This window comes from Neophocaena asiaeorientalis, unplaced genomic scaffold (assembly GCF_003031525.2).
Source record: "Neophocaena asiaeorientalis asiaeorientalis breed wild unplaced genomic scaffold, Neophocaena_asiaeorientalis_V1.1 scaffold315, whole genome shotgun sequence".
In the NCBI taxonomy this organism is placed as follows: Eukaryota; Metazoa; Chordata; class Mammalia; order Artiodactyla; family Phocoenidae; genus Neophocaena; species Neophocaena asiaeorientalis.
In genome coordinates, this window is record NW_020172011.1 from 121,731 (window position 1) to 145,654 (window position 23,924).

At 38.2% G+C, this 23,924-nt stretch overlaps 1 protein-coding gene and 1 long non-coding RNA gene across 3 annotated transcripts in view; both read right to left on the reverse strand.

Moving 5' to 3' along the window:
* Positions 1–833: 833 nt before the first annotated feature.
* Positions 834–4,740, reverse strand: LOC112403467 (uncharacterized). Its single transcript, XR_003003908.1, has 3 exons — positions 4,578–4,740; positions 1,229–1,496; positions 834–926 (listed from the first exon to the last, which is right to left on the reverse strand). It is a non-coding gene; the product is annotated as an uncharacterized LOC112403467 (long non-coding RNA).
* Positions 4,741–16,253: 11,513 nt separating this feature from the next.
* FCRL3 (Fc receptor like 3) overlaps positions 16,254–23,924 on the reverse strand; it is a 44,404-nt gene continuing 36,733 nt past the window's right edge. For both annotated transcript variants that reach the window (XM_024750897.1, XM_024750906.1), the window contains 5 exons: positions 20,284–20,311; positions 19,295–19,407; positions 19,013–19,081; positions 17,447–17,478; positions 16,254–17,353 (listed from right to left, as the gene is read on the reverse strand). In XM_024750897.1, coding sequence (XP_024606665.1) covers positions 17,210–17,353; positions 17,447–17,478; positions 19,013–19,081; positions 19,295–19,407; positions 20,284–20,311 — 386 coding nt within the window. In that variant the 3' untranslated portion in view covers positions 16,254–17,209. The remainder of the gene's footprint in view (positions 17,354–17,446; positions 17,479–19,012; positions 19,082–19,294; positions 19,408–20,283; positions 20,312–23,924) is intronic.

The window sequence follows — 23,924 nt, forward strand, 5'->3', positions numbered from 1 at the left end:
CAGCACTGGTGCTTTCCAGGATGTGTCTTAAATAGCATTTGAAATGAAACTTGTAGTCCATATTCTTTCATAGGCTCATCATGCTCTCTCTGTTCCTGGGTAGAGGGATGCTTTGCATGTCATTGTTACCACTGTGCCTTGGAAGATGGTGGTCCTTGGAGGACGGAAGAGAGCACAGCTTTTGGTTGGGCAGCAGATGGAACGAACCTGTCATGAATCAAGTTTCCACTGGGTGCGAGGCACCTAGTTATACTCTTTACATGAGGTAACTGAATCCTCACGAATACCCATGGGGTCATTATCATCATGTCTAATTGGTAAACATGTAAGTCAGTGGGGGATCAGGCCATTTTGCCCATGGTCACAGAGCTAGAGTGTAGCAAAGATAGGATTTGAACCTCATTCGCTGAATTTTGAGGCCATAGTCTTTCTACTAAACCATGCTCTCTGCTTGAGAAAGAAAGAGAAAGAGAAAGAAGAGACCCTAAGTTTGGATTGGTTGCCAAAACCCTCAACCCTTGCTTGGCTGGTGCCAAGGAAGTAAGGAGTCCACATTGCTCTGGGGTAGTTATGGGACGTCCTCGTATGATTCTTTTTTTTTTTTTTAATTTTATTTATTTATTTATTTATTTATGGCTGTGTTGGGTCTTCGTTTCTGTGCGAAGGCTTTCTCTAGTTGCGGCGAGTGGGGTTCACTCTTCATCGCGGTGCGCGGGCCTCTCACTATCGTGGCCTCTCCTGTTGCGGAGCACAGGCTCCAGACGCGCAGGCTCAGCAATTGCAGCTCACGGGGCTAGTTGCTCCCCGGCATGTGGGATCTTCCTAGACCAGGGCTCGAACCCGTGTCCCCTGAATTGGCAGGCAGATTCTCAACCACTGCGCCACCAGGGAAGCCCCTTCGTATGATTCTTTATGAGTATCAGGGCCTGAAATGAATCAGACAAATGAGTAAACAGTTCCTCCTCCCACACCCCAAAACAGCTCTGACTGTTGCTCAGACCAGGAAATAACAAGTTGAAACAGGGTCAATATGAAATATCGAGTTTGTAGGTAAAAAGGATGGAAATGACAGGAGTTTGTTCTGAGCCTGGATCAAAGATTTGGGTGAGACAGTTCCTGTGAATATTTCTGGCAGAGCTGCCTCCCTGTTCCTCGAATGGATTTCCAGCTGGGGTGCTCCCAGGAGACTTCGTGCACCTGCAACCAGGTGAAGACACTGTCTCCTCACCTGTCTTTCCTTTGTCAGGTGCGTCCTCCTCCTTTTGCAGAAGAGGTCAGAAAGTCAACTCTTGAGCAGAGCAGAGCAGGAAGGTGCCAGGAACGGAGAGGTAGATAGGACTAGAATGACTGGGCCTAGGGGAAAGGGGGACCCTTCCCTGCAGCTGTGGGGAGAAGGATTGGTACAAGTTTCCCCAGGCTCCTGTGCCGGGCACTATAACTCCAAGGCGATGAAGAAGAAACAAAGAGGAACTTACAGGACTCTCCTCAGCCAGGAACTGCAAGAGAGAGAGACATGAGAGATTAGCCCAGTACAGGGATCCCGTCCTCAGCTGCACACTCACACTTTATCTGCCTTTCTTTGCCTTCTCTATGTTGCCCTGTCCCTACCCAAGCAGCTGATGGACACTTCTCCAGCTCATCATCAGGGCCTATTGGCTACTCAGCAGTTCTCTTTTTTGGTCCCAGACATTAGTGTGGAATAGCCCAGAGGCAAGAAGAACAGTGGAGAAAGACGTCTAGCCCTTCCCTTTTCTCGGCACTGGTCTCCCTCACCTGCTCTCTGTTTTGACTTTGGTGTCCAGAGAAGGGTTTAGCAGAAGTCTGATCTCACCAAGTTCTCATCTGGGGGATTGTCCCTTTATAAGGGCACTCAGTGGAAGCAACTTCCTTGTTCACGCACTCATTTATTCAACAAGCGTTTGGTAACTACTTACTGTGCCAGGAGTGGGTCTAAATATTAGAGTTACCAAGAACAAGACACTGCCCCTACCCTCAAGAAAATTACAGTCTAGTGGAGGAGATGCTAAGTTGATAAGAAATTACAATACAGTGTAATAAGGCTATGACAGTGGGAAGAGAGAGAATTGTTAAGAACACAGAAGTGGGTATCAAACTTCTTCTTTTTACTGGATAAAAGAAGACCATTTATGTAGTTTTGCAATGTAACAGGGACACATCAAAGTAAAAATGCTAAGCCTACTGTCAGAATTGAAGTTTGAAACTCTTATTTTTCAAATATTTTAAATATTATTTATATTAAAAAAATATAACTTCCCATGTATATTTTCAATTCCACAGCTCATCAGATTTCACTATTTCCTTCCAAACATTTCTCTTGTATGTGTATTACCTTAACCTAATTTTAGCGCTTGTTAAGATACAGTTTAGAATTCTGCTTTCATTTCTTTGATATTATCATATTATAATAAATACAGTGAACATCATGGTACATATTCTCTTCTCCATGCTCACCCCTTTATTTTAGATTCCCAGAACTGGGATTCCTAGGTCAACATACATGCCATTTTTTAACTGGCTTTCCAGATATGCTTTACCACTTCCACTGCCAGGAGCAATGTGACTGCATCTGCTTCACTCAATCTTCCTGCACTGGGAAACTAGCATGTGGCCTTCTGGGATTATTGTTGCTGTTGCAAATTTATTGACTGTAAACTGTACCGCCATGTTTTAATCTGTGTTTCTTGAATGGATTTACTCATTCATACAAGAAATATTAACTGAGTGCAGCTACGTGCCAGGCACTCTGCTAGGTTTTAGGGATAAACGATGGTTTTTGTGAAGCGGGGGATCCAGTAAGCAGCTGCTGCAGGAAGTGTCTTTTTGTAGATCATCATGATCTTTATCCATTTACCCAAAACATTTTCAAGTTTTTTTGCCAATTTATATGAATTCTTTGCATCATATCTCAGCTCTTTGCCTTATTAGCTGTAAATATTTTCCAAAGGTAATACTCATTTTTATTATAGTTGTATTATTATCATATTACAGACATATCAAATGTTTATTTTAGAAAATCTTCTCTGAATTTTCTACTACTTCAATATTTAGGAAGACATAATCTGTATAAAAATCCAATACAGTCTTAATGCATTTTCCATGTTTTTGAGAATTAAAAAAATACACTTATTTCTTAATTATCTGGTTTATTTTAAAATTTACAGTGGAATCTGTAAATATCTATTGTGTGATGATGTCTATTTACCATAAATTAAGCTAATATGTAATTGAATGTATTTCTAGATTTCTATTACTTTCCATTGATCTATATTTATATCTTGTACCCATAATATCATCTTTTTATATTTTTCTAGAATCTGTTTTTTAAATATATGAATTAGATTTCCGATGTTACTCTTTTTTTAAAAAAAAATCTATTCTTTGATACTCTCACCAATAGATTTTTCCAGATAAGTTTTTGAACATTTTATTGAGTTCCAAGGAAAATTCTTCAGGTAGTTTGATTGAAATTATATAGAATCTATAAATCAACGTGGGGAGAACTGACATCCTTATAACACTTCTACCTTAGTGTTCCTATCCAGACTAATGACATGTCTTCATTCATTGAAGTTTTCTTTGTACAGTTTTATAGATTTCCTTTTATAAGTCAAAAAACATTTTTATCCCTCCTATTTTTTCACTTTTATGGCTATTTTAGATGGAATTCCTTTGCTATAATCTCAAACTAATATTTGATAATATTCAAGGAGGTCACTGTTTTGGTTGTTTATCTTGAATCTTCCTAATTAGTTCATATTCATGTACTTCAAACTATACCACATAGATGATATAATCAAGAATAGAGGCTGCATAGTTCATAACACAATAGCAAACAAGCAAGTGCCAAATAAGTGTGGTGGGAATGAGTAAAGAATGAATAATATATTTTAAATCTTGCCTTCCAATGTGTATGCCTCTTACTTTTGCTACTAATGTTAGCGTACTGGCAAAATTTAAAAACTATGACAAATGATAATGATAGCAAGACTCTTGGTTCTAGCTCCAATTTGAATGGCAATTTTAGTCTTGTTCTGTTATGTATAATATTGGCTGTCAATCTAGAACAGGTATTCTTTGTTATGTTAGGTAGGTAGTCTTCAGTTCTGTGATACTTATTTTAGGAATAGATATTGATTTTTTTATGCCTATTCTAATACCTTTGGCACCTGTTGTCACCATAATTTTTCTCCTATTTAGCATTTTGATGTGGTTAATTATATACTAACTGTTGATTTATCTATTCTTCAATTCTGACACAAATTCTACTCGGTAGTAGTTAGTGTAAGATGAAAATACTTAACACAAGCAAATTGCTAGAGAGCACTCAAAAAATATTAACATTTCTATTGTCATCATTTTTATTTTGACACACTGCTAAATTCTTATTTAAGATGATAGGGGCCCACATTCCAAGGAAAGCTTTCCCAGTCCATTTTACCCCTAGAGAATGCCTGAGGGCAGAGCCCAAGGGAATTTTTATGGGCATCTGAGACTAGTGCTCTGGGGAGGCTGAACAATCCATCCCATCCAGGTCCTGCTCTGTGGTGCCCACTCACCTAGAACCAGAAGCAAATCCACAGCAGCATGGAGTCTTGTTCCAGGAGACTCAGAAGCAGTTCCTCTTGGAAATTGATGGTTGCACTTGGATCTGAGGACAGAGGCTGTCCACAGTGGCACCAATAAGCGTGGCCCAGAGATTTTGAAAAGGGGAAGCCGAGGACACTGCTATTTGCTAATTGCCATTTCCTCTGTTGTGGGTCCTAAGAAAGTGAAATTGTTCTCTTGTTTATATATCTGCTTAAATATAGGTCAACAACGTAGCTAAAATAGTCAATGAGTCATCCAGGAACTGTAAGACTTGGTATCCCATTATAACAGTTCAAGTCTCCCTAGTTTCTGTGTCTGGGGGATTTCATTCATTCCTTTAACAATTATCTATTGTTTATTTACTGTGTCTTATGGGCTGAGTTATATAGGTGACCTATATCTCCCTGGCCATGTTGTGTTGAACGAAGCTAATGATCCCTGCCCTCATGTAGTTTCTAGTCTAATGAGGGGAGAAAGCCTTGATAAAGAATGACATATCATCTATTTTCCTGTTAGGATCAAAAAACTTACTTGATGTCTTTCAACAGAATGCTTCTCATCTATCACTTGTTTATACTTCATGTGGTTCCTTATACGTAGTTTCTACTCTGCTCACACCCTGCAAACACACTCATGTGCTCTAGGGCCTATTGGCTCTCACCTTGAGCAGAAATCTCAACTTCTCCATTAAATGTTACTATGTGAAAACACTTAAACTAGCACCTGACACATACAAGAAATAAACGAATGAAAGGGGAATATCTGTCTGTCCCATACTCGTTGTGCACCAAATTGTTTCAGTTCACCTCCAGAGTATATGTGTTACTGAATTAGGTCTGGCGGCTCTCCACTCAAAACTCAAACTCAAGAAAGACAAATGTTGGTAAAAAAGAAAGTTGCTTTTAATCAGAATGCCGGCAATCTGGGGAGATGGTAGACTCAGCTTCCCCAAAAAATTACCTTCGAAGACTCTGCTAGACCATGAACGTTTTAAAGGAAAAAAAGGAAATAATCTCAGTTAATCTTTGAGATAGGGGGTCAGGGTCATGGCTATCCCCCATGGCATGCAGGCCCATTTACTTCTTGTGATCTTCCTCTAGATGTTATCTTGTTTACACAGTTTGGTCATAAAGTTTGTTCATGATATTACTGAAGACAAAGCTAAGGAAGAGATATGGTCATCTATTAATTATTTATTCTTTGTTTCTACTTCTTTGATCTAGGAAAGAACCAAAGAAGTATTGTGTGATCAAAAGATTTGAAAGGTCTGCTAGAGCCAGAGATGAGTAGAGCAAGGGGGTGCTTGGTTTAAAAGTTAGTAACAGGGCTTCCCTGGTGGCGCAGTGGTTGAGAGTCTGCCTGCCAATGCAGGGGACACGGGTTCGTGCCCTGGTCCGGGAAGATCCCACATGCTGCAGAGCCCGTGAGCCATGGCCACTGAGCCTGTGCATCCGGAGCCTGTGCTCCGCAACGGGAGAGGCCACAACAGTGAGAGGCCCGTGTACCGCAAAAAAAAAAAAAGTTAGTAAAAATATAGCTTTGCTAAAGTGACAAGAAAAGGGGTTTCCTGCTGAGGGCAGTTTACTGCAAAGAGCTGCTTACATATGCACTCCAACTCTTCCACCCAGTGGGTCTTAGTGATCACATAGATCTTACAAGTCCTTACAGTTCCACAGTAAGTGGTGTTCAGTACACTGAAGCCCGTGAGTGACAATGTTATCACTCATGTGGTAGGAGGGCTTCCTTGGAAAGAGTACCTCTGGGATGGGTCCTCTGTTTTAGCCACCACTGCTGGACACTTTCAAGATGTCCCTTCCAGTAGTAGAGCCTATAGTTGATTGACCCTGGGACTTCCTGGGACACAGACAGATCCTGAAAACAGTGTGAGGGGTGCCACTCAGGAGCTCCATCTGTTCAGGAGCAGATGACTACCTCTTTCCTGGACCCAAAGCCTCTGTTTCTTTTCCTTCCCCTTATTCTCATACCAGGTCTACAACTGCCTTTGCCTTTTGAACTCAGAGTATCCATTTCCTTCTTGAAAGTAAAAATTGAATTGTCTGTTAGGAAGGTCTTAGCCCACACAAACCCAGGAAGACCTGTTTATTCTTTCTGGGATTATGGAGGGTTTGGTACTTAGGAACCCGAAGGCCTGTTATCCTCCTGGGGGTGGAGGTCACTGTACCCGCCCCCTGTCCTTCCCCACACCCCTGTCCTGATGCACATTCACACAAACATACACAGCAAGTATGGACCAAGGATACTTCTTGTCACTTTCTTGCTAAAAACTGTAAAAAAATAATTGTCTAGGACTTCACTGGAATATAACTATATATAAAATGACTTAGCCACACAACAGCTGTTTGTACTGTTGACCTGAAAGAAATAGACTGCCAGGTATTTCTCCAGCAAAGGTGGGATTATTTGGGATCAGCAGAGAATTACAATTCAGGGTCTGCAACCACGGTTAGCCATATGCAAGTCCCCACACAGCGAGGGAAGGAGAATGCTTTTCTAGAGGGAAAAGGAAGCTGAGAGGGCTGCAGTAAAAAGAGTCCACGACTTCATTAACTGCTGAGTCCTTGCTAAAAGAGGTCTTTCTTCTTCCTGGTCGGCTGTGCTGCCATCACAGGGTGTGAGAGCTCCCCCTGCTGGTCTTCTGACTCTTTTTAATGGCAGTTCCCGTTCATTAACTTTTTACAGTAGAGATCTAAGCTGGCTTCTTGAATTTGATAGCTGCTTTTTATAATAGATATGAATACAGTTATGGCTACCTCAAATGTCATCTCTATCCTTTTCTGACTCTGCTGATTGCGGTGTGCAGTGGTGAGGATGGGAAGAAGGAAAAAGGTTTTAAAAGTCTGAAAAGGCATTCTCTATGCAGTCTTGCTGAGATAATAAACAGAATCATCATCACCCCCATCATCCTCTGAGCTAATACTTACTAAGGACTTACTAAATGCCATACATTGTGCCAGGTATCTCATGTTCTCTTCCCGAAACCTCTGTAAGTTAGATGATATTGTTACCCCCCATTTCAGGACATCGCCAAAGCCAATTATTGCACCTAACACCCCCTTATCACTAAAGAAGAGGCAAAATCCTTGGTAGATTTTCTTTTTTATTTTGGAGGCAACGTATTCCTCATTTAAGTGTACTGCTGTGACCCAATCACTGAGGAGGCCAGACGACTGTCAGTTTTGAGTGAGGTCCAGGGCAAAAGACGAGTCTGCAACAAGTCCACGTTGCCATGGAAGTTGCTCAACCATGGGAGGGGTACAGTCTTGCAAATCTGATGTTGCCTGAGATGACTGTGGCAAGTATGGATGTTGCATGGGGCATCCGAGGAGCCAGGAGAGGAGAATTACAGCATAGCGTCCTAAGATTTTAGACAAAAACTATGTAATCTCTTCTAGAGATAACTCCTGAGATAACTCTTCTTTTGAGAAGTAGCATCTGATTTCTTACTGAGTCTTACTGGAAATTGAATGCTTAACCGTGGGACATCAAGTGACCACAAAATAGTGAGATAGATTTTAGATAATCATACTGTATATGCACAGCAGCAATCCATCCTCAAGAGTAAAAACAAACAAAACAAAACCAAAACAAAACTAGGCTCAAACAGGCATAAGTAAGTTGTGTGACGTGTGAGCAGGTAGCTCAGGCTGCTATGGCACCAACTTTTGCCTCATTTCCTCCTCTCTCTCAGCCCACATGTAGAGTTCCTTATAACCGGTTAACTAAAGAAGAAAAACTAGGGCTTGTTTCATGACGATTTTGCACAAAATACTGAAATTAATTGGAAGTGAACTGCTACAACATTACCACTCCAACTAGGATTGTTCCTGAAAAAAAGTGATGAAGGGAATCTTTACAAGGGACAGAACTTCAAGCATTATAAATGGTCCTCTTCTCAGTCTGACTTGAAACCAAATGAATTCTGATTAATTCATCTTTAGAGTTGAGGCTCAAGGACCTCCCCTCCTTGGGGTAGGAAGTCCAGCATTTAGCTAGGGAGATAGAACCAGCCCTGGGGATGACACACTGTTACAGTTTCCAGAGTACAAGTCTGGGTAAGAAACAAGCTGATAGTTCTCAGCACCAGCAAACAGGGCACACAGCAGGACACCCACTGTCCTTGAGGTTGTGAAGAAACTTACATACTAGCAGAGAAGGCAAATATACCAATAAACGATTATGTAAATGAGATAGTTTCAGATAGTGGGGCTTTCTATGAAAGAAACAAAATAGAAATCAAAATATGTGGTTAGATAAAATGAAGCAAGCAACAGCAATAGCAACAGCAACAACAGCTACTATTTGAGTGTTTAGTAAATTTCAGACATAGCTCTAAGCCCTTGGCACAAGTTAACTCATTTCATCCTCACAAAATATTGTTATTCTCATTTTAATATGAGAAAACTGAGGCATAAGGAAGTTGACTATTTGTCCAAGAACACATGGGGGCTGGTGGACGAGTCTGCCTGGTTTCAGGGGCAGGTTAGTGCTGAGGTTCCCACAGCATCCCACTTTCTGATTCCAGTTTGTTTCTGACCTTTCTGATCAGTATTCTAAAAGCAGTTGTTTTTTAATAATAATTTCCCACTTCTATTTAAGGTCACATAAGTTGGTCCACATTCCCTGATACCAGAAGAGTCCTATCGATATTTTATGAGTAAAGAGCTATTTCCACTTTCAGTAGATTGAAACCTGTGTGGAGAGCAAGGTTCTCCTCTTTACCATATTAGTGTTAGGGGCCTTTCTTTCCATTAGGTACTGAGGGACCAAAAAAAAAAAAGTTTGTATGAAGAACTAGTTGAGGCACCTGGTTAATGGGAAGCTAAAGCTAAATGGCTGGGTTGACTATTGAAAGCAGATGATAATCACAAGGATACTACTTTATTCTGGACATGGATCATGGATTTTTCTACAAGATTCCCTTTGTTTTCAGGATCCATCTCACCGAAGTCTGTCATTTGCCAAATCCCAAAGAGATTGATGGCACAGACATTGTTCCATCAATAGCCACTTGTAAAACCTGCCCTTCTCTTTGAAGAGGTCTTATCCCTCCCTCATTAGCATTCCTCAGCAGATAGGGTTACCTTTTAGGGCAGGCCCTGCTCACACAGAATGACAGGCAGGAGACTGGGGTGCAGATGGGTGTAACCACAGAAGTCTCTTGGCCTCAAGTGATGGGAGCCTCACTCTTGTAGCTGTTAGAGAGAAGGGGCTTAGCTAGATATATATGAGTTTTCTGGGTGCTGATAAAGGGAGTGGACCTTGCCTGGAGACCATAAAGCAGGAACGGAAGTCACAGATTTTTTTTTTTTCCTTCTGCCTGGAACTGCCAAAGAAAAGAAACCAGACACTTGCACAGAATTTCTCATTTTCCAATCTTTTCAATCTGCAAATTTCTGAGAACTTTCTCAGCAACCTGCTAACCACTACTTCTTCCTTTTGTGCTTACTTCCCTCTATTCCTTTTTTACTCCTCACACCATATGTAAAGCAGCCCAGTCCTAGCTGAAAGGCTGAAGAAATTAGCAGTTGTTGAAGCAGAATCACATTAATTATCCATCGATAGAGAAGAGGGGAGAGATTTATTTTAAGAGTGGCTTGTGTAGATAGATCCATTCAACTTCCTTCAAACCAAGGAAGGGAGAGAGAAGAATTTACAGTTGTCAGAGAGAGTAATGTGTAAATATGATTTCATCTACTAGAAGGACAGTACTGGGAGGAAACTGAAATGTCAAAGGGACCTGTGAGAGGCTATTTCATTGTAAGTTATAATCCTTGATATAAATGTCTCTTTATTTACCAACAAGGCACTGTTTTTGGCTTGCATCTTAAGAGTATGTCCCCTGTAAGTGCGTAGCACAGACAAAAGTGGATGCTCCAATATATATTCCACCATACTTGCTTTTGGAAAAATGAAGCTGTTCTCTAGACCGAATGACCCAAGGATTATGGTTCTTTTAAGCAGTAACCCTAGTCCATGATTCTGAAATCATCCTTTGCTGTTAGGTTGTTTGCAGTTAGGGGGTTGTATCCTTAATTCTTTCTGTCTGACACCTAATTTTCAGAGATTTTTGAGCATCAAGATACCCTGCTTTGGAGAATGCAATTCAAGAAGTGGCATGTCTTCCACATTACACATGGGTATTTCCTCTCTTCAGACCAAGTTTTGAGAAATTTAGAGAAGTGTCAGCAGATGTCCTGTCTCTTCACCCATGGCTGGAAGAGGGCATTTTCATAAATGAATGTATCTTTATATTCTATTAGATAACTTTGGCATATTAAAATACCATGAACAAAAGTATAAGGCAAAAGACACACCATGAATATCTACATCACAGATAATAAGTAAAGGATTAGTATCATTAGTTCATAAAGTAATCACACAGTTCACTAGGAAAAGACAGTTCCAACTGCTAAAAAAAATATAAAAATATTATCACAAACTGACTATTGGTTTAAAAAAAAGAACACTACCCCACACACATAAAATGATATTCAACTTCGCTAATAACCAAATAAAATGTAAACCATCAAATATAGCTTCTGTTATCATATTTGTAAAAAAAAATAAATACACCAACCAGTGTTGGAACACATACATGTTTCTGGAACAATAAAATATAAAGTTGTACCCGATTAAGAGCTTTAACATTCTTTATACTCCATTTCCCAATAAGAATTTATTGTGAGAAAATAATCAGAGATACAGACAAAAGTTACACCTCAAAGTTTTTACAAAAGTAGAAAAAAAATGAAATATACTAAAATGGGAGAATCTATATCTATATCATGCTATATAGCTATTAAATTCATGTTTTAGAAGAATACTTAACAGCATGAAAAATGTCCAAATATATTGAGTACTGAAGGAAAATCATATCAGAGGGCAAATTGGATCTTCAGGAAAAGTTAAGAACATTGAAATATCTGGAGAAAGATAAAAGATTACAATTTTCTACTTAAGTTATTTAAAATATGTGTGACTACTTAAAATATAAATTACAACGACTTATGTGATTTTTTTACATGTATGTAAATTTAGTACCTATGACAAATATCACATAAAGAATTCAAGGAGCAGGGATATAAAGATACCTATATGGTTTCATTTCTCCATTTTCTATGGAGAAGTAGAATACTAATTTCAAGCAGTTCAGGAAAGGTTAAGAATGTATATTGTAATCTCTAGATCAGTCTTTAAAAATAATTTAAAGACATATAGCTAAAAAGATAATAAAATTGCCATATTTAACACACTAAAATAGGCTACTAAAAATATTCAAATAATTAGAAAGAGGGAAAGGGAAAAACAAAGGAACAGAAAAACAGTAGAGAAAAATAGGAAGCAAAAACCAAAGTTAATAAGTCCAACCATATCAATAATTATCTGAAATGTTATTGGTCTAAACACTAATGAAATGAAAGAAATTATCTGAATACTTAAAAAAGTGAGACTCAACTATACACTGCTTACAAGAAACACACTTGGAATACAAAGACACTGATTGAAAGTAAATGGATAGACACATATACATTATTCAAACAATAGCATAAGAGAACTGGAGTGTTTACACTAATATTGGATAAAATAGATTTCAAGACAGATTATTATTAGAGATAAAATGGAATTTCATGATGAAAGAGACAACTTCAGGAATCCATAATTATTAATGTGTATACATCTAGTACCAGAGCCTCAAATACATGACACAAAAATTGATGATAAAAAGGGAAAAATACATAATTCCACAATTGTAGTAGGAAATTTTTAACATTCTTCTCTCAGCTCTTGAAAGAACGTTAGACAAAAACTCAATAAAGACACAGAAAATTTGAACAACACTCTCAACTTCCTCGACTTAATTGATATTTATAGAATAGGACACTCCAAAATTGCAGAATATATATTATTTTCAAGTGCACATGGTATATTCATCGAGACAGATTATATACTGGGTCATAAAACTAGTCCCAATAGGTCTGAAATGACTGAAATAACAGAATGTTCTCCAATAATAATGTAATTAAATTAGAAATCAGTATTGAAATCATGTACATACCCCTGTGACCTTGTCATTTGAAGTAAAATGCTGACTCAAGAGTTAATGATTGGGAAATGTGAATATGTAGAAACAAGGAATAGCTGTTGGGCTGGGGAACTGGTAACGATTTAGACTATAAATCCACCACATCAAATTAAAAATGTTTGCTTTTGAAAGGTACAGTTAAGAAAATGTACATATGTATATGTATAGCTGATTCACTTTGTTGTAAAGCAGAAACTAACACCCCATTGTAAAGCAATTATACCCCAATAAAGATGTTTAAAAAAAAAAAAAAAAAAAAAAAGAAAATGTAAAGGCAAGTCATGTATTAGGAGAAAATATTTGCTAAGCATTTCTGACAAAGGTATACATATCCCAAATACATAAAGAACTCCAGTAACTCAGTAATAAGAAGACAAAGAACTCAAATTATAAAGAGGCAAAAGAAAGTTTACTCAGCAAGTAGTGCTGGAACAACTGGATATTCACAAGAAAAAAATGAACATTTTTCCTCACACAATACACACACAAAAATTTTCACTCTAAATGGCTCTTAGGTTTATATGTAAGAGTTAAACTATAAAATTTCTAGAAAACGAAATAGGAAAGAATCTTTTGACCTTGGGGTATACTTTCTTATATAAAAAACACAAAGCTTACCCATAAAATGAAAAAGTAGATAAATTGGATTTTATCAAAAATAAAAGAATATCTTCTCTTCAAAAGACACCATTAAGAAAATGAAGGGCAAGTTACAGACATGGAGAAAACACTTGCAACACATAAATCAGACCAGCATATATAAACAAACAAACAAAAAAACCTCTTGCAACTCAATCATAAAAAAGACTAACCAGTAGGGCTTCCCTGGTGGCACAGTTGTTGAAAGTCTGCCTGCCGATGCAGGGGACGTGGGTTCGTGCCCTGGTCCAGGAAGATCCCACATGCCGTGGAGCAGCTGGGCCCGTGAGCCATGGCCACTGAGCCTGTGCATCCGGAGCCTGTGCTCCGCAACGGGAGAGGCCTCAACAGTGAGAGGCCCACATACTGCAAAAAAAAAAAAGACGCTCCAATAAAGAAGAGGTAAAATGTGTGAATAGACACTTCACAAAAGAAGACCTACAAAGTGCTAATAGGGAATTGAGAAGATAGTCAACATCATTGATTATCAGTGAAATCAAAACCACAATGAGATAACACTATACCACACTACAAACTCTTTAGAGTGACCAAAATTAAAAACTGAAAATGCCAAGTGTTGGCAAGGATGTGGAGCAACTGTAACTATGAAGCACTGTTTGTGGGAATGTAAAATGGTACAGCCATTTTGGAAAAGAGTATTGCAGCCTCTTAAAATGTGAAGCATCAATCTACTATGTGACCCAGCAATTATACTCCAGAGTGTTTACAAGGGAGCGAAGGAAACATATGTCCACACGAAGAATTGTCATGAATTTTCATAGCAGCTTTATTTTTAATAATGACAAATGAAACAATCCAAATGTCCATTAACAGGTAAATGGATAACAAAAGTGGTATATACATATAATGGTATATTTACTCAGCAATAAAAAGTATATATATACTATGGATTCATGAAGCAATGTGAATGAATCTCAAAATCTTTCTGCTTGGTGAAAGAAGTCAGGCACAAAAGAGTATATACTCTATGGTTCTATTTATATAAAATCTTACAGCATACACTGTAATCTACGGTGACAGAAAGCATATCAATGACTGCATAAGATAAAGGTGGAGGGAAAGAAGTATTACGTACAGGATAAGGAAACTTTGGGGGGTGATGGAGATATTTGGGATCTTGATTGTGGTAGTGTCTTCATGGATGCATATATTTGTCAAAATTCATCAAATTGTATACTTTAAATCCATGCAGTTTACTCTGCATAAATTATTCAATTATTTGTAAAAATAAAATAAAATAAATGTAAAGAAAGTAATTATAGTAATGTCTTGAATCTTAATGCCTCAACTGTTACCTTCCTGACTAGTTGGGAAAATAATTGCCTCATGAATCTTCTCTCAAATATTCCTTCGACTCTCCCTGACTGCTTACAGGTACTAATATTTGCCCTTAGTTTGAAGATCTGCATAAGGGGTTTGGGGAGCGCGGTCCTCCATACACTCGGAACTATTCTGTAGGCTGTACAGCCCCTCTGGTGTCCCCATTTCTTGCTGGCATTTCCTGATTCTGTCCCTCTTATAGGTTGCTGTCCTTGGTGTTGCTTGCACCTCTTGCATGCACTCCTGGAGAGTGGCTCTCACTGTCCGTGGGAAGCTACCTCAATCCTGTCTTTCTCCCTTAAGGATTTTTTTTCTCTCTGAAGTCAAGAGAGAAAACTTGCCTTTTGTCACAACTCTTTTAGATGGTTTTCCCACAGCTGGATCTAGTGTCATGTTCCCCTTCTCCTGTATACCTTATTCGTTCTGGAGCTCAAGGTGGGGAGGCATTTGGAGCAAAATTTAAGGACAGACACAGACTACACCTGGATTCCTTCCTCCCTCTAAAGGCCAGGCATACATTATGGATTGCATATTGTACCTACTAATATGGAAACTAGAATGGTAAGTCCCTCTTTCATAATAAAAATATGTATTTCCTCTTTAAGAAGGCAATCATTTTTTCCCTTGGCAAATGATCTTGTTAGTTGAATTCATTAGTCAAGGCTAAAAGCCTCAAATCAGATTGCATTTTGATATATGTTATACTTCCTGATGTCTAAGCTTCTGACACCCAAGGGGGAAAACATAAAATTTGAAATACAAAATACTTTTATGCTTGAGTTGTTTTCAAGGTTTGCAAAGCATCATTTCATTATTTACTTAATGTTATCAACAATGGCTGGTGTAAAATCAATGATGTCCATAAATTGTATCAGTTGAGGTGCATCAGTCCTCAGTGGACTTCTAGCTTCTTTCCTTAAGGTCTATTGTTTTCAAAGCTAAAAATGGTCAGTGTAACACTAGGTGATAGAGGCTAACAATTTCAATTATTCCTTTTCTGCCTCAGCAGAAATTATGAATAAAACTGCTTCTAACATTTTTGCTGGCATACTTAAAAAAATGTTTTTTCTTCATTGGTAGACACCCAATATCTGTCAGTCAATTGAGGAATTGATTAGGAGTCACTGAACAATGGAAGGGGATGTCTTCCTTTGAGCCTACTAATTGCCTTGCATCTCTACACCCACTGCCAGCTCAGGTCATGAGGGCTCCTGAGTGACACTAAGCTTTACCATCTGAGTCATGTAAATCATTGGCTCTACTGACCTTCCAAGATTGATGTTGATGCTTCTGTAGCCATCAAATAGTGGATATTGAATAATTAAACAGTAAAACTGAGCTGCAACTTGTAGGAGGAATGTTTGATCTTATGAAAGATGAAGTATCTTGAAGACTACAAACTCTGTGTGGGCTGGGGTGTGTATGTGTGTGTGTGTCATATACCTGCATCTATCTTTATCTATCTATCTATCTATCATCATCATCATCGTCATCAATCATTTGTCATCTATGTATCTATGTATAAATTTGTGTTAGTCTGCTCTGGCTGCCATAACAAAATACCACAGACTAGGTGGCTTAAACATCAGATATCTATTTTCTCACAGTTCTAGAAGTCCAAGATCAAGGTGCTGGCAGAGTTGGTTTCTGGCGAGACCTCTCTTCTTGCCACCTTCAGGCTTTGCAGATATCTTTCTTGCTGTGTCTTCACATGGCTTTTCCTCTGTGTGCATGAAGAAAGATACAGAGGGCTCTGGTGTCTCCTCTTCTTCTTAGAAAGACACCAGTCCAATTCAATTAGGGGCCACCCTTATGACCTCATTTAACCATAATTATCTCCTTAAAGGTCCTATCTCCAAGTATAGTCACATTGAATTTTGAGAGAATACAATTCAGTCCATTATACTATCTAATCAGACAATTTGGAAGCTCTCTCCCATTAAATAGAATGTGTTATTTTAAAAAATCTTAATACTGATGTATAGTTCATGAAGAAATAGTATATATGTGGATAGAACAAAGCTTTTTGGTTGTTTCCAATTTGGCAGCTGGAACAAAGCATGTACAACAGAACATCAGCCATGCCACTATCAACCCCACAAAAATGAAAACAAGATGTTTAGAACAAACTGTTTATGCAGAGATAGTATATAAAAAGATTTTGATCCCACTTAGATCAACTGGTCATGATTGCAACCTCGTGATCCTGGCTAGACCATTTCTCCTTTCTCATCAACAGGCCTGGGAACTGAAGGCCCAACTGCCCTGCCTTCACATGTGTCTCTACTGTGAAAAGAATGCAGAATTTACTCAAATGCTGCTCACTGTGTTCCTAGATAATACACAGACTCAGGCACAGAGGAAGTTGGCAGAACTTTCACCCAGCCTGATGTCCCCTATAGCCCAGCCTCTTGGGATGCTGAGCCCTGGGGGGAAGGAAGTAGCATGGCTGGAGATAACAGAGATAATGACACAGGCTGCTTCTCAGGGTCTCTGTGAGCCACTATGGGTACAGAGCTAGTTGTCTATGGCTGACAATGCACATGGGACATTCTCATAGTTTTCTGCAGCATCTTCAAGGTCCCTGTCTTGATTGATGGCCAGCCCTGCAGAATCATCTAGATGTGCCTTCTTCAACTCTGAATAGATGACTTCAGGCTCCTAGTGGAAAACAAAACAAAACAAAACACAAATAGTACCTAAATGTAGGTGAGGAAGAGCAGAGGGGAAAGAAAGCCAGGAAATATGACCCACCTTATGCTCCCAGTGTTTCTTTGGTGAATTTGCTATTGGATGGGAAGAGGAAAGAAAAGTATTAAACCGTGGGTAATACATTGTAACTTACAACCTACTCACAGTGCATTCCAAGCCAATCTTTCCTCTGCTGACTCATTTCCTGTCTCCTCTGCTGAATTCTTCCAAAGCCCTCACAGAGCAAGAATCTCATCCTCACACAAACAATAAAGCCTTTCCTCTGCCCATAAAATGCCCAGAATGACTTTCTTGAAAATATCTTCCTTTTTCCACGGCTCATCACAACCCCAGTAGAGCAACTCTGTTATTCCCACCTCCCTACTACTATTTAGGGTCTCTATGGCTACATTGATCATCTGGGAGAAGGAAGTAAATATGATTCACTTCACTTTGCACAGAGAAATTGGAGGAGGCAGCTCCAATAAGGACTTGGCATTCTAAGGCCAAACAGAAAATGCCCAGTAAGCCAAAGATATGCAGTGCTAACATTGAGAAAATTCAGTGTGTGTATTTCTCCTAACCTTCCAAGGGAGTCTTTGGATCTCTTTCATTTAGTTATTCAGCCAATAAGCATTCAGTGAACAATGACCTTCTATTAAGCATTGGTAAGCCATAAAGTGGGGGAAATGACATAAGCTCAGTCCATACAATTAAGAATCTTATCTTTTTAAGGAAAGAAATAGAGAAATAGACATGGAAACAAATGCAAGAAGTATTATGAGCACCAAGATAAAAATACATATTAAACTATGCTGTTGCCACAAAGGGTAATCAGTTCCTCCCAGGTTAGGAGATAGGGAGGGCTGGTGGGAATTACTGAGTTTTACGATGGTAACTGAATTATTTCTTGAAATGTGAGCAAGGGTCACAGACAAACTAGAGGCAAGAAGATTACAAGACAAATAAGAAGCACGAGCACCAAAGCACAAAACAACCCAGTTTGATGAAAGAAATGTTAAGAGTTCAATATGGCTAAAGTAAGGACATAAGGCAGAGCTTAGAGGAGGGACAAAATCACAGGGGAAGTCAAGGGTCATGCTTTAAAATGGAGAATCACTGAGGGCAGTTAACCTAGACAATGATGTGATCAATTGTGCATCTAAGAGGGATCACGCTGGAAACAGGTCGTTACAAGGTTTGAAGGAGAATGAGATTAGAAATAAAGAGACCAGTTAAGAGAATTACAATTGTCTACACATCAGATAATTAAAGGCTTAATTTATTATGCCTTTGTTCATTTATTATGTTCATTTATTGTTCATTTATTATGCCTATGTTCATTCATTCATTAAAGAAAAATTTGAGGGGGCCTAACATTTTCTAAGCATAACACTATATGCTACTGATATATTAGCAAAGAAATAAGGTGTCTGTCCTTAAAGAGTTTATGAGGTAATGGTGGCAGTGTAGACAGGTAAGAGGGAATGGATATGATTATAGGATTGGTAATATAAGAGGAGCAGTTAATGCCTCTCATGTTGGATTCATATTGAGATGACTCTTTGATCAAAAACCCCTTGCTGGATTTGATAAAACACTGCCACCTTACCTCTACTTGTGTCTCACCTGAATTTTCTTTTGTATCTTGGATGCTGCAGATCTGGGAATAAACCAGGTTACTCTCACCAAGATCCACTGCAAAACAATAGATCACAGTTGGCTGCAGTCAAGAGCTCACACTATAAACTCTTCTTCCCAGTCACCAAGTTTATAACCACCTTCTAACCTTGACATAGTGCCAGAAATGACATTTTTATATTGAATATGACTGAACCATGGACTGTTGCTCAATCTCTCTTCCCTCCCTGGTTCCTCCCTGGAGCCTTCTGTTCCTTAGGAAGTTCTCACCATTGCTGCACACTGGCTGCTGTTCCATTGGGTCTGGTGGTTCAGAGTAAGTGGGTTCTTGGGGGTCTGTGTTGGAGGTTCTAGAAGGTTCCTTAAACTCCCTGGGACTGTAACTGTGACAGAAGGGGAGAGAGACAAAAAGGAGAAAAGTATTTGTGGACTACACAGAATCTCAGGAAAATCAATATCCAGGAAGAGCTCAGCATGGTTCATGTGAAAATATCATGGCTGCTACTCTGAGTCTTCATGCTTCTTTTGAGAAAACGTCAGAAGTATGGCACAAGACAGAGCCAGGGCAGCATTACAGAGAAGGCCAGCTGAGGCAAGGTCAGAGGACAAAGGCTACATAGTTCAAGGTCCCTTTGATAGAGTAAACACTTGTGTTTGCCTATTTTTTATTGCTTTCAAAAGTTAAAATGTTTCAACATTGGTACACAAAGACTTCTGCATTCCACAGAAGTTGACCTTTGTCATTTTTTAGGTTCCTTTCAGTTTTCTACCTCATATTACAATGATCTACCTTTCCTGTAAAATATTATGAAGGCTCTTCAGGAAAAGTATTTTTTTCCAATTTCATTTCCTTCTGCAGTTAATATTGTGAGTTGAACATTGCCAGCATTCAATAATTGTTTCCTGAATGAGTGTATGAGTGGAGAAATGAGCGATAAGGGAGTGAATAAATGTAGCCTTATGAAAGATGATATCATTAAGACATCAGTGATCAATTCTCTACTGGCGCACACTTAAGGAAGGAGATAAATTAACCATGGATAGTAAATAATATTAATTCTGAGTATAAGTAGGTATAAGTGAGTATTATTCACAACTATGATCGAAAGTGGCCTTCTTAATCACATTTTTTATTTCATAAGAATTTGAAATTTTAATAGGAAATGAGTAAAATATTTTTAATGTACATAATTCCATGTTCTATCTTGTGAGCATAAATAAAATGAAAATGCTGACAGCACAAGAAGAAGAGACCTCACCTAGGTGCTCCAGTGGTGGAAAGTCCTCCTGAAAAACAAAAAAAGGAACATTGATGATAAGTGATCTCTGTGGACAATGTGCTCTATGTTAGAATATCCTTTCCCAGAAATCAAATTCAGCCTAGATTTCAGCTATGGCAAATCTTTGAGAACATCTGGCTCCACCCCTTATGTCATGTTATAGATAAAGAAGGTGGGGTCTGGAGAGACATTTGCACAGAATCACACTTATTCTCAATCATTCAATCAGTAATAGCAGCATGAACTCTAAGTGGTTGTGACGAAGTAGCAGAAGAGAGACAACTTAATATTTAACTCTAGATCAAGTGCTTCCCATACTCCCACTTCTCTATTCTCACTGCAGCCCTATGAGGTAGAGACAAGGAGACTGAGGCCTAGAGGGGGGTTAAAATTAATACTTGTTACACAAGTATGACTCAATAGGACTACCAGAATAAGCCCAGACCTTTCTTTATCTCTGACCTTGCAAATCCATTTCAACAACATTGGGTGCATATTGTTTTCTCCATACCCCTTCTTTCCTTCGCTTTCACCTGGCTAATACCAATTTATCTTTCCTCCTCCAGAGCTTTCCCTGATGCCAACAGGCTGGATTAAGTGACCTATATCCATGCACATAGAACCCTGCAATATTAAAATTACTATATTGTATTTTAATTATCTATTTCTGTGTTTGCCTCTAACTCTCTCCTTCATGAAAAGGTGTGTTACTTGAGGGTGTAAAACTTGTCTTAATTATTTTTCTATTTCCAGTGCCTAGAAGGTTGAAAATATTTAGTAAAGATTTGTTAAATGACTGAACAAATTAAACTGTGTACTATGAGGACTAAAAGAAAAACAAGTTGACGATTTTTTAATAGGTGACTACATGTAAACCTAATTTGGAAGCCTACTCCATCAGCCTTGAAAATATGCCAGCTTTCCATCAACACAAAAATATTGAAATCTTTCTGGCCTGCCCAGTACAGCCTCCTCCCAGTTTCCCATCTCTGCCCTTTGCCTACTTATCTGTGGCTCTATATCTGTCTCACTGGTCTTAGAGGACACAAGTTATTTCCCAAAGTAAACATATTCAGCCTTACCTCTCATGGAAAATGACTGATTAATGCCTACAAACCCCATCTTTGGGAACCAAGTGTCCTGAGTTAAACTAGAGGTGTGTAAGTGTGATCCTGGCCTGTATCTCTCTCCTCAGGGCCATTGTAACAATATCAATCAACAACTAATACCCTTACTTGTAAGCAGGTTAACTAAGTCCCAGGATGCATCTGAGAGTCAGATTATCTCTTCATCTGCATAAAGGAAAACAGACCCAGAAGGTGGCTATTTATAATATAAGCTAGTATTCACTAAAGATATATGGGCCAGGCACTGTGCTAAGCAGTTTACATAGATTGTCTCATAGCACCTAAAAGGTATATACTATTATTATGACCATTATACAGCTAAGGAGACTGGAGTTTGGAGAGTTACATTACTGGAATTTAATTCCAAGCAGTTATAGAGTCAATAAATATATCACTCCTTTAGGTAACTTGGAGGAAACACTCAGGCTTAAGGAGCAGAGTCCTTCACTTTTAGATGAATTTGAATGGACTGAGCTCTTCCCTGAGAAGACTGGTCAATAATGAGAAGGAAGACTTTGCTATGAGGGAAGTACAGTAGACAAGATTTTGAGATGTGAAAGGCAGAGACCCTCTGATTGACACTGTCAGAATTCCTTAGTTGAGTTTGCTATTTAAAAAAACATTTCCCTTAGATATAGAGGACAGAATCTCCTGAGTTTCTGCCCTCATGGATCACATTAAATAATGATTGGTAATCTTTCCTTCCCTTGTGTTATTTGGTGGTGTACTGACTGAGCAACCTGTTTTTTTAATATTATCAACTGCAATACTGAGGTTCTAATGTCTGCACTTCTAGTATGTTACTGATTAATAAATGACATCCAGATAGGTAATGAGATAGAAAAGTAATTTTTAAAGTAGGAGGTACAACCAGCCTTTTACAAGTCCCCAAGATTTAATGGAGAGTATATGGACTCAAGGGCTGGGGAGACCCCAGTTAAGACCTAACTCTGACTCTTAGTAGATACACATGAATTTGGAAAGGTTTCTAACTTCTCCAAATCTTCATTTCTTCATCTTTAATATGGTTATAATGATATTGGTAGAATTGAAGTGAAATGTACATACTGAAAAACTGAGAGAATTAGACACTATAAAATTGCATATAATAGACTCTACATGAGTGACAGATTTTATGATGAGTACTATCAGGGTTAGTGCTACACACATAATTGTATATGTAATATTATTTAAGAAACTATTAAATAGCTTTAAATATCAGTCATAAAATGATGATGCCATTTTTTGTACAAAGAAGAGGAAGGATGGATGCTCATTGATTGACCTGAAAGTGGAAGTCAGAAGACAATGCTTAACCACTATCATTAAGGAAAGTATGTAAAGCCTTCATTAAATTGAGACCCAATTATTTGTTTATTTGCTTGATTTTCAATATGAGCCCTGAAAAAGGAAAACAGAACCATTTGGTATGACAGAAAAAGAGAGTTCATGTTACACCACAGAGTTCATGTTACACCACAGAGAAAGACAGAAAGTAAAGGATTAGTAATTCCAGATATAAAGTCTTGAAACCTTATAAGCACCCAAAGCACTGAATAAAACAGTCTGTGCACTCAAAGATTTCTGATCCATGAAAAAACATTCAGAGAGAAAAATAAAAGCAATCACATAAGAAAGAGACAAGGATTATGGCAGATTTCTTGTTAGAAATCATGCACACAGGAAGACAGTACAGCATCTTAAAAATATTGAAAGAAAACAAAATTTTCAACCCAGAATTCTATGCCAGTAAAAATATATTTCACAAATGAATGCAAAACAGAGACTTTTACAGACATACAGAAGCTGAAATAATTCACAACCAGCAGACCCATACTACAAGAAATGTTAAAAGAAATCTTTTAGGTGGAAAGAAAATGATACCAGATGAACATATGGATATACAAAAAGGAATGAAGAACATTGGAAGTGGTAATTTTATGAGTAAATGTATAATATTTTAAAATTATATGTAAACTTCTTTAAAAGATAATTGTTTACAAAATTAATAGCAATGTAACAGGCAGGGGAGAAATGGAGTACACAATGGCAAGATTCTTATGCTATACATGAAGTGATATAATGTCACTTGTAAGTAGACTGTGATAAGTTAGATATGTATACCATACACTCTAAAATAACCACTAAAATAACAAAGCAATGAGTTATATAGATAATAAGCCAAAAAAGGAAATAAAATGGAATCATAAAAAATACTCAAGTGGTCCAAAAGAGGGTAGAAAAAAAAAGGAAACGGAAAACAAAGAACAGATGAGACAAATAGAAAACAAATAGCAAAATAATAGATTTAGGGACCTAGCCCTATCAATAATCACATTAATCTAAATGGTCTAAATTTTTAAAATTAAAGGGTAGAGACTGCCATATTAGATTAAAAAAATCCAAGTTAACTATATGCTATCTATAAAAATACACTTTAAATATAGAGGCACAGGGCTTCCCTGGTGGCGCAGTGGTTGAGAGTCCACCTGC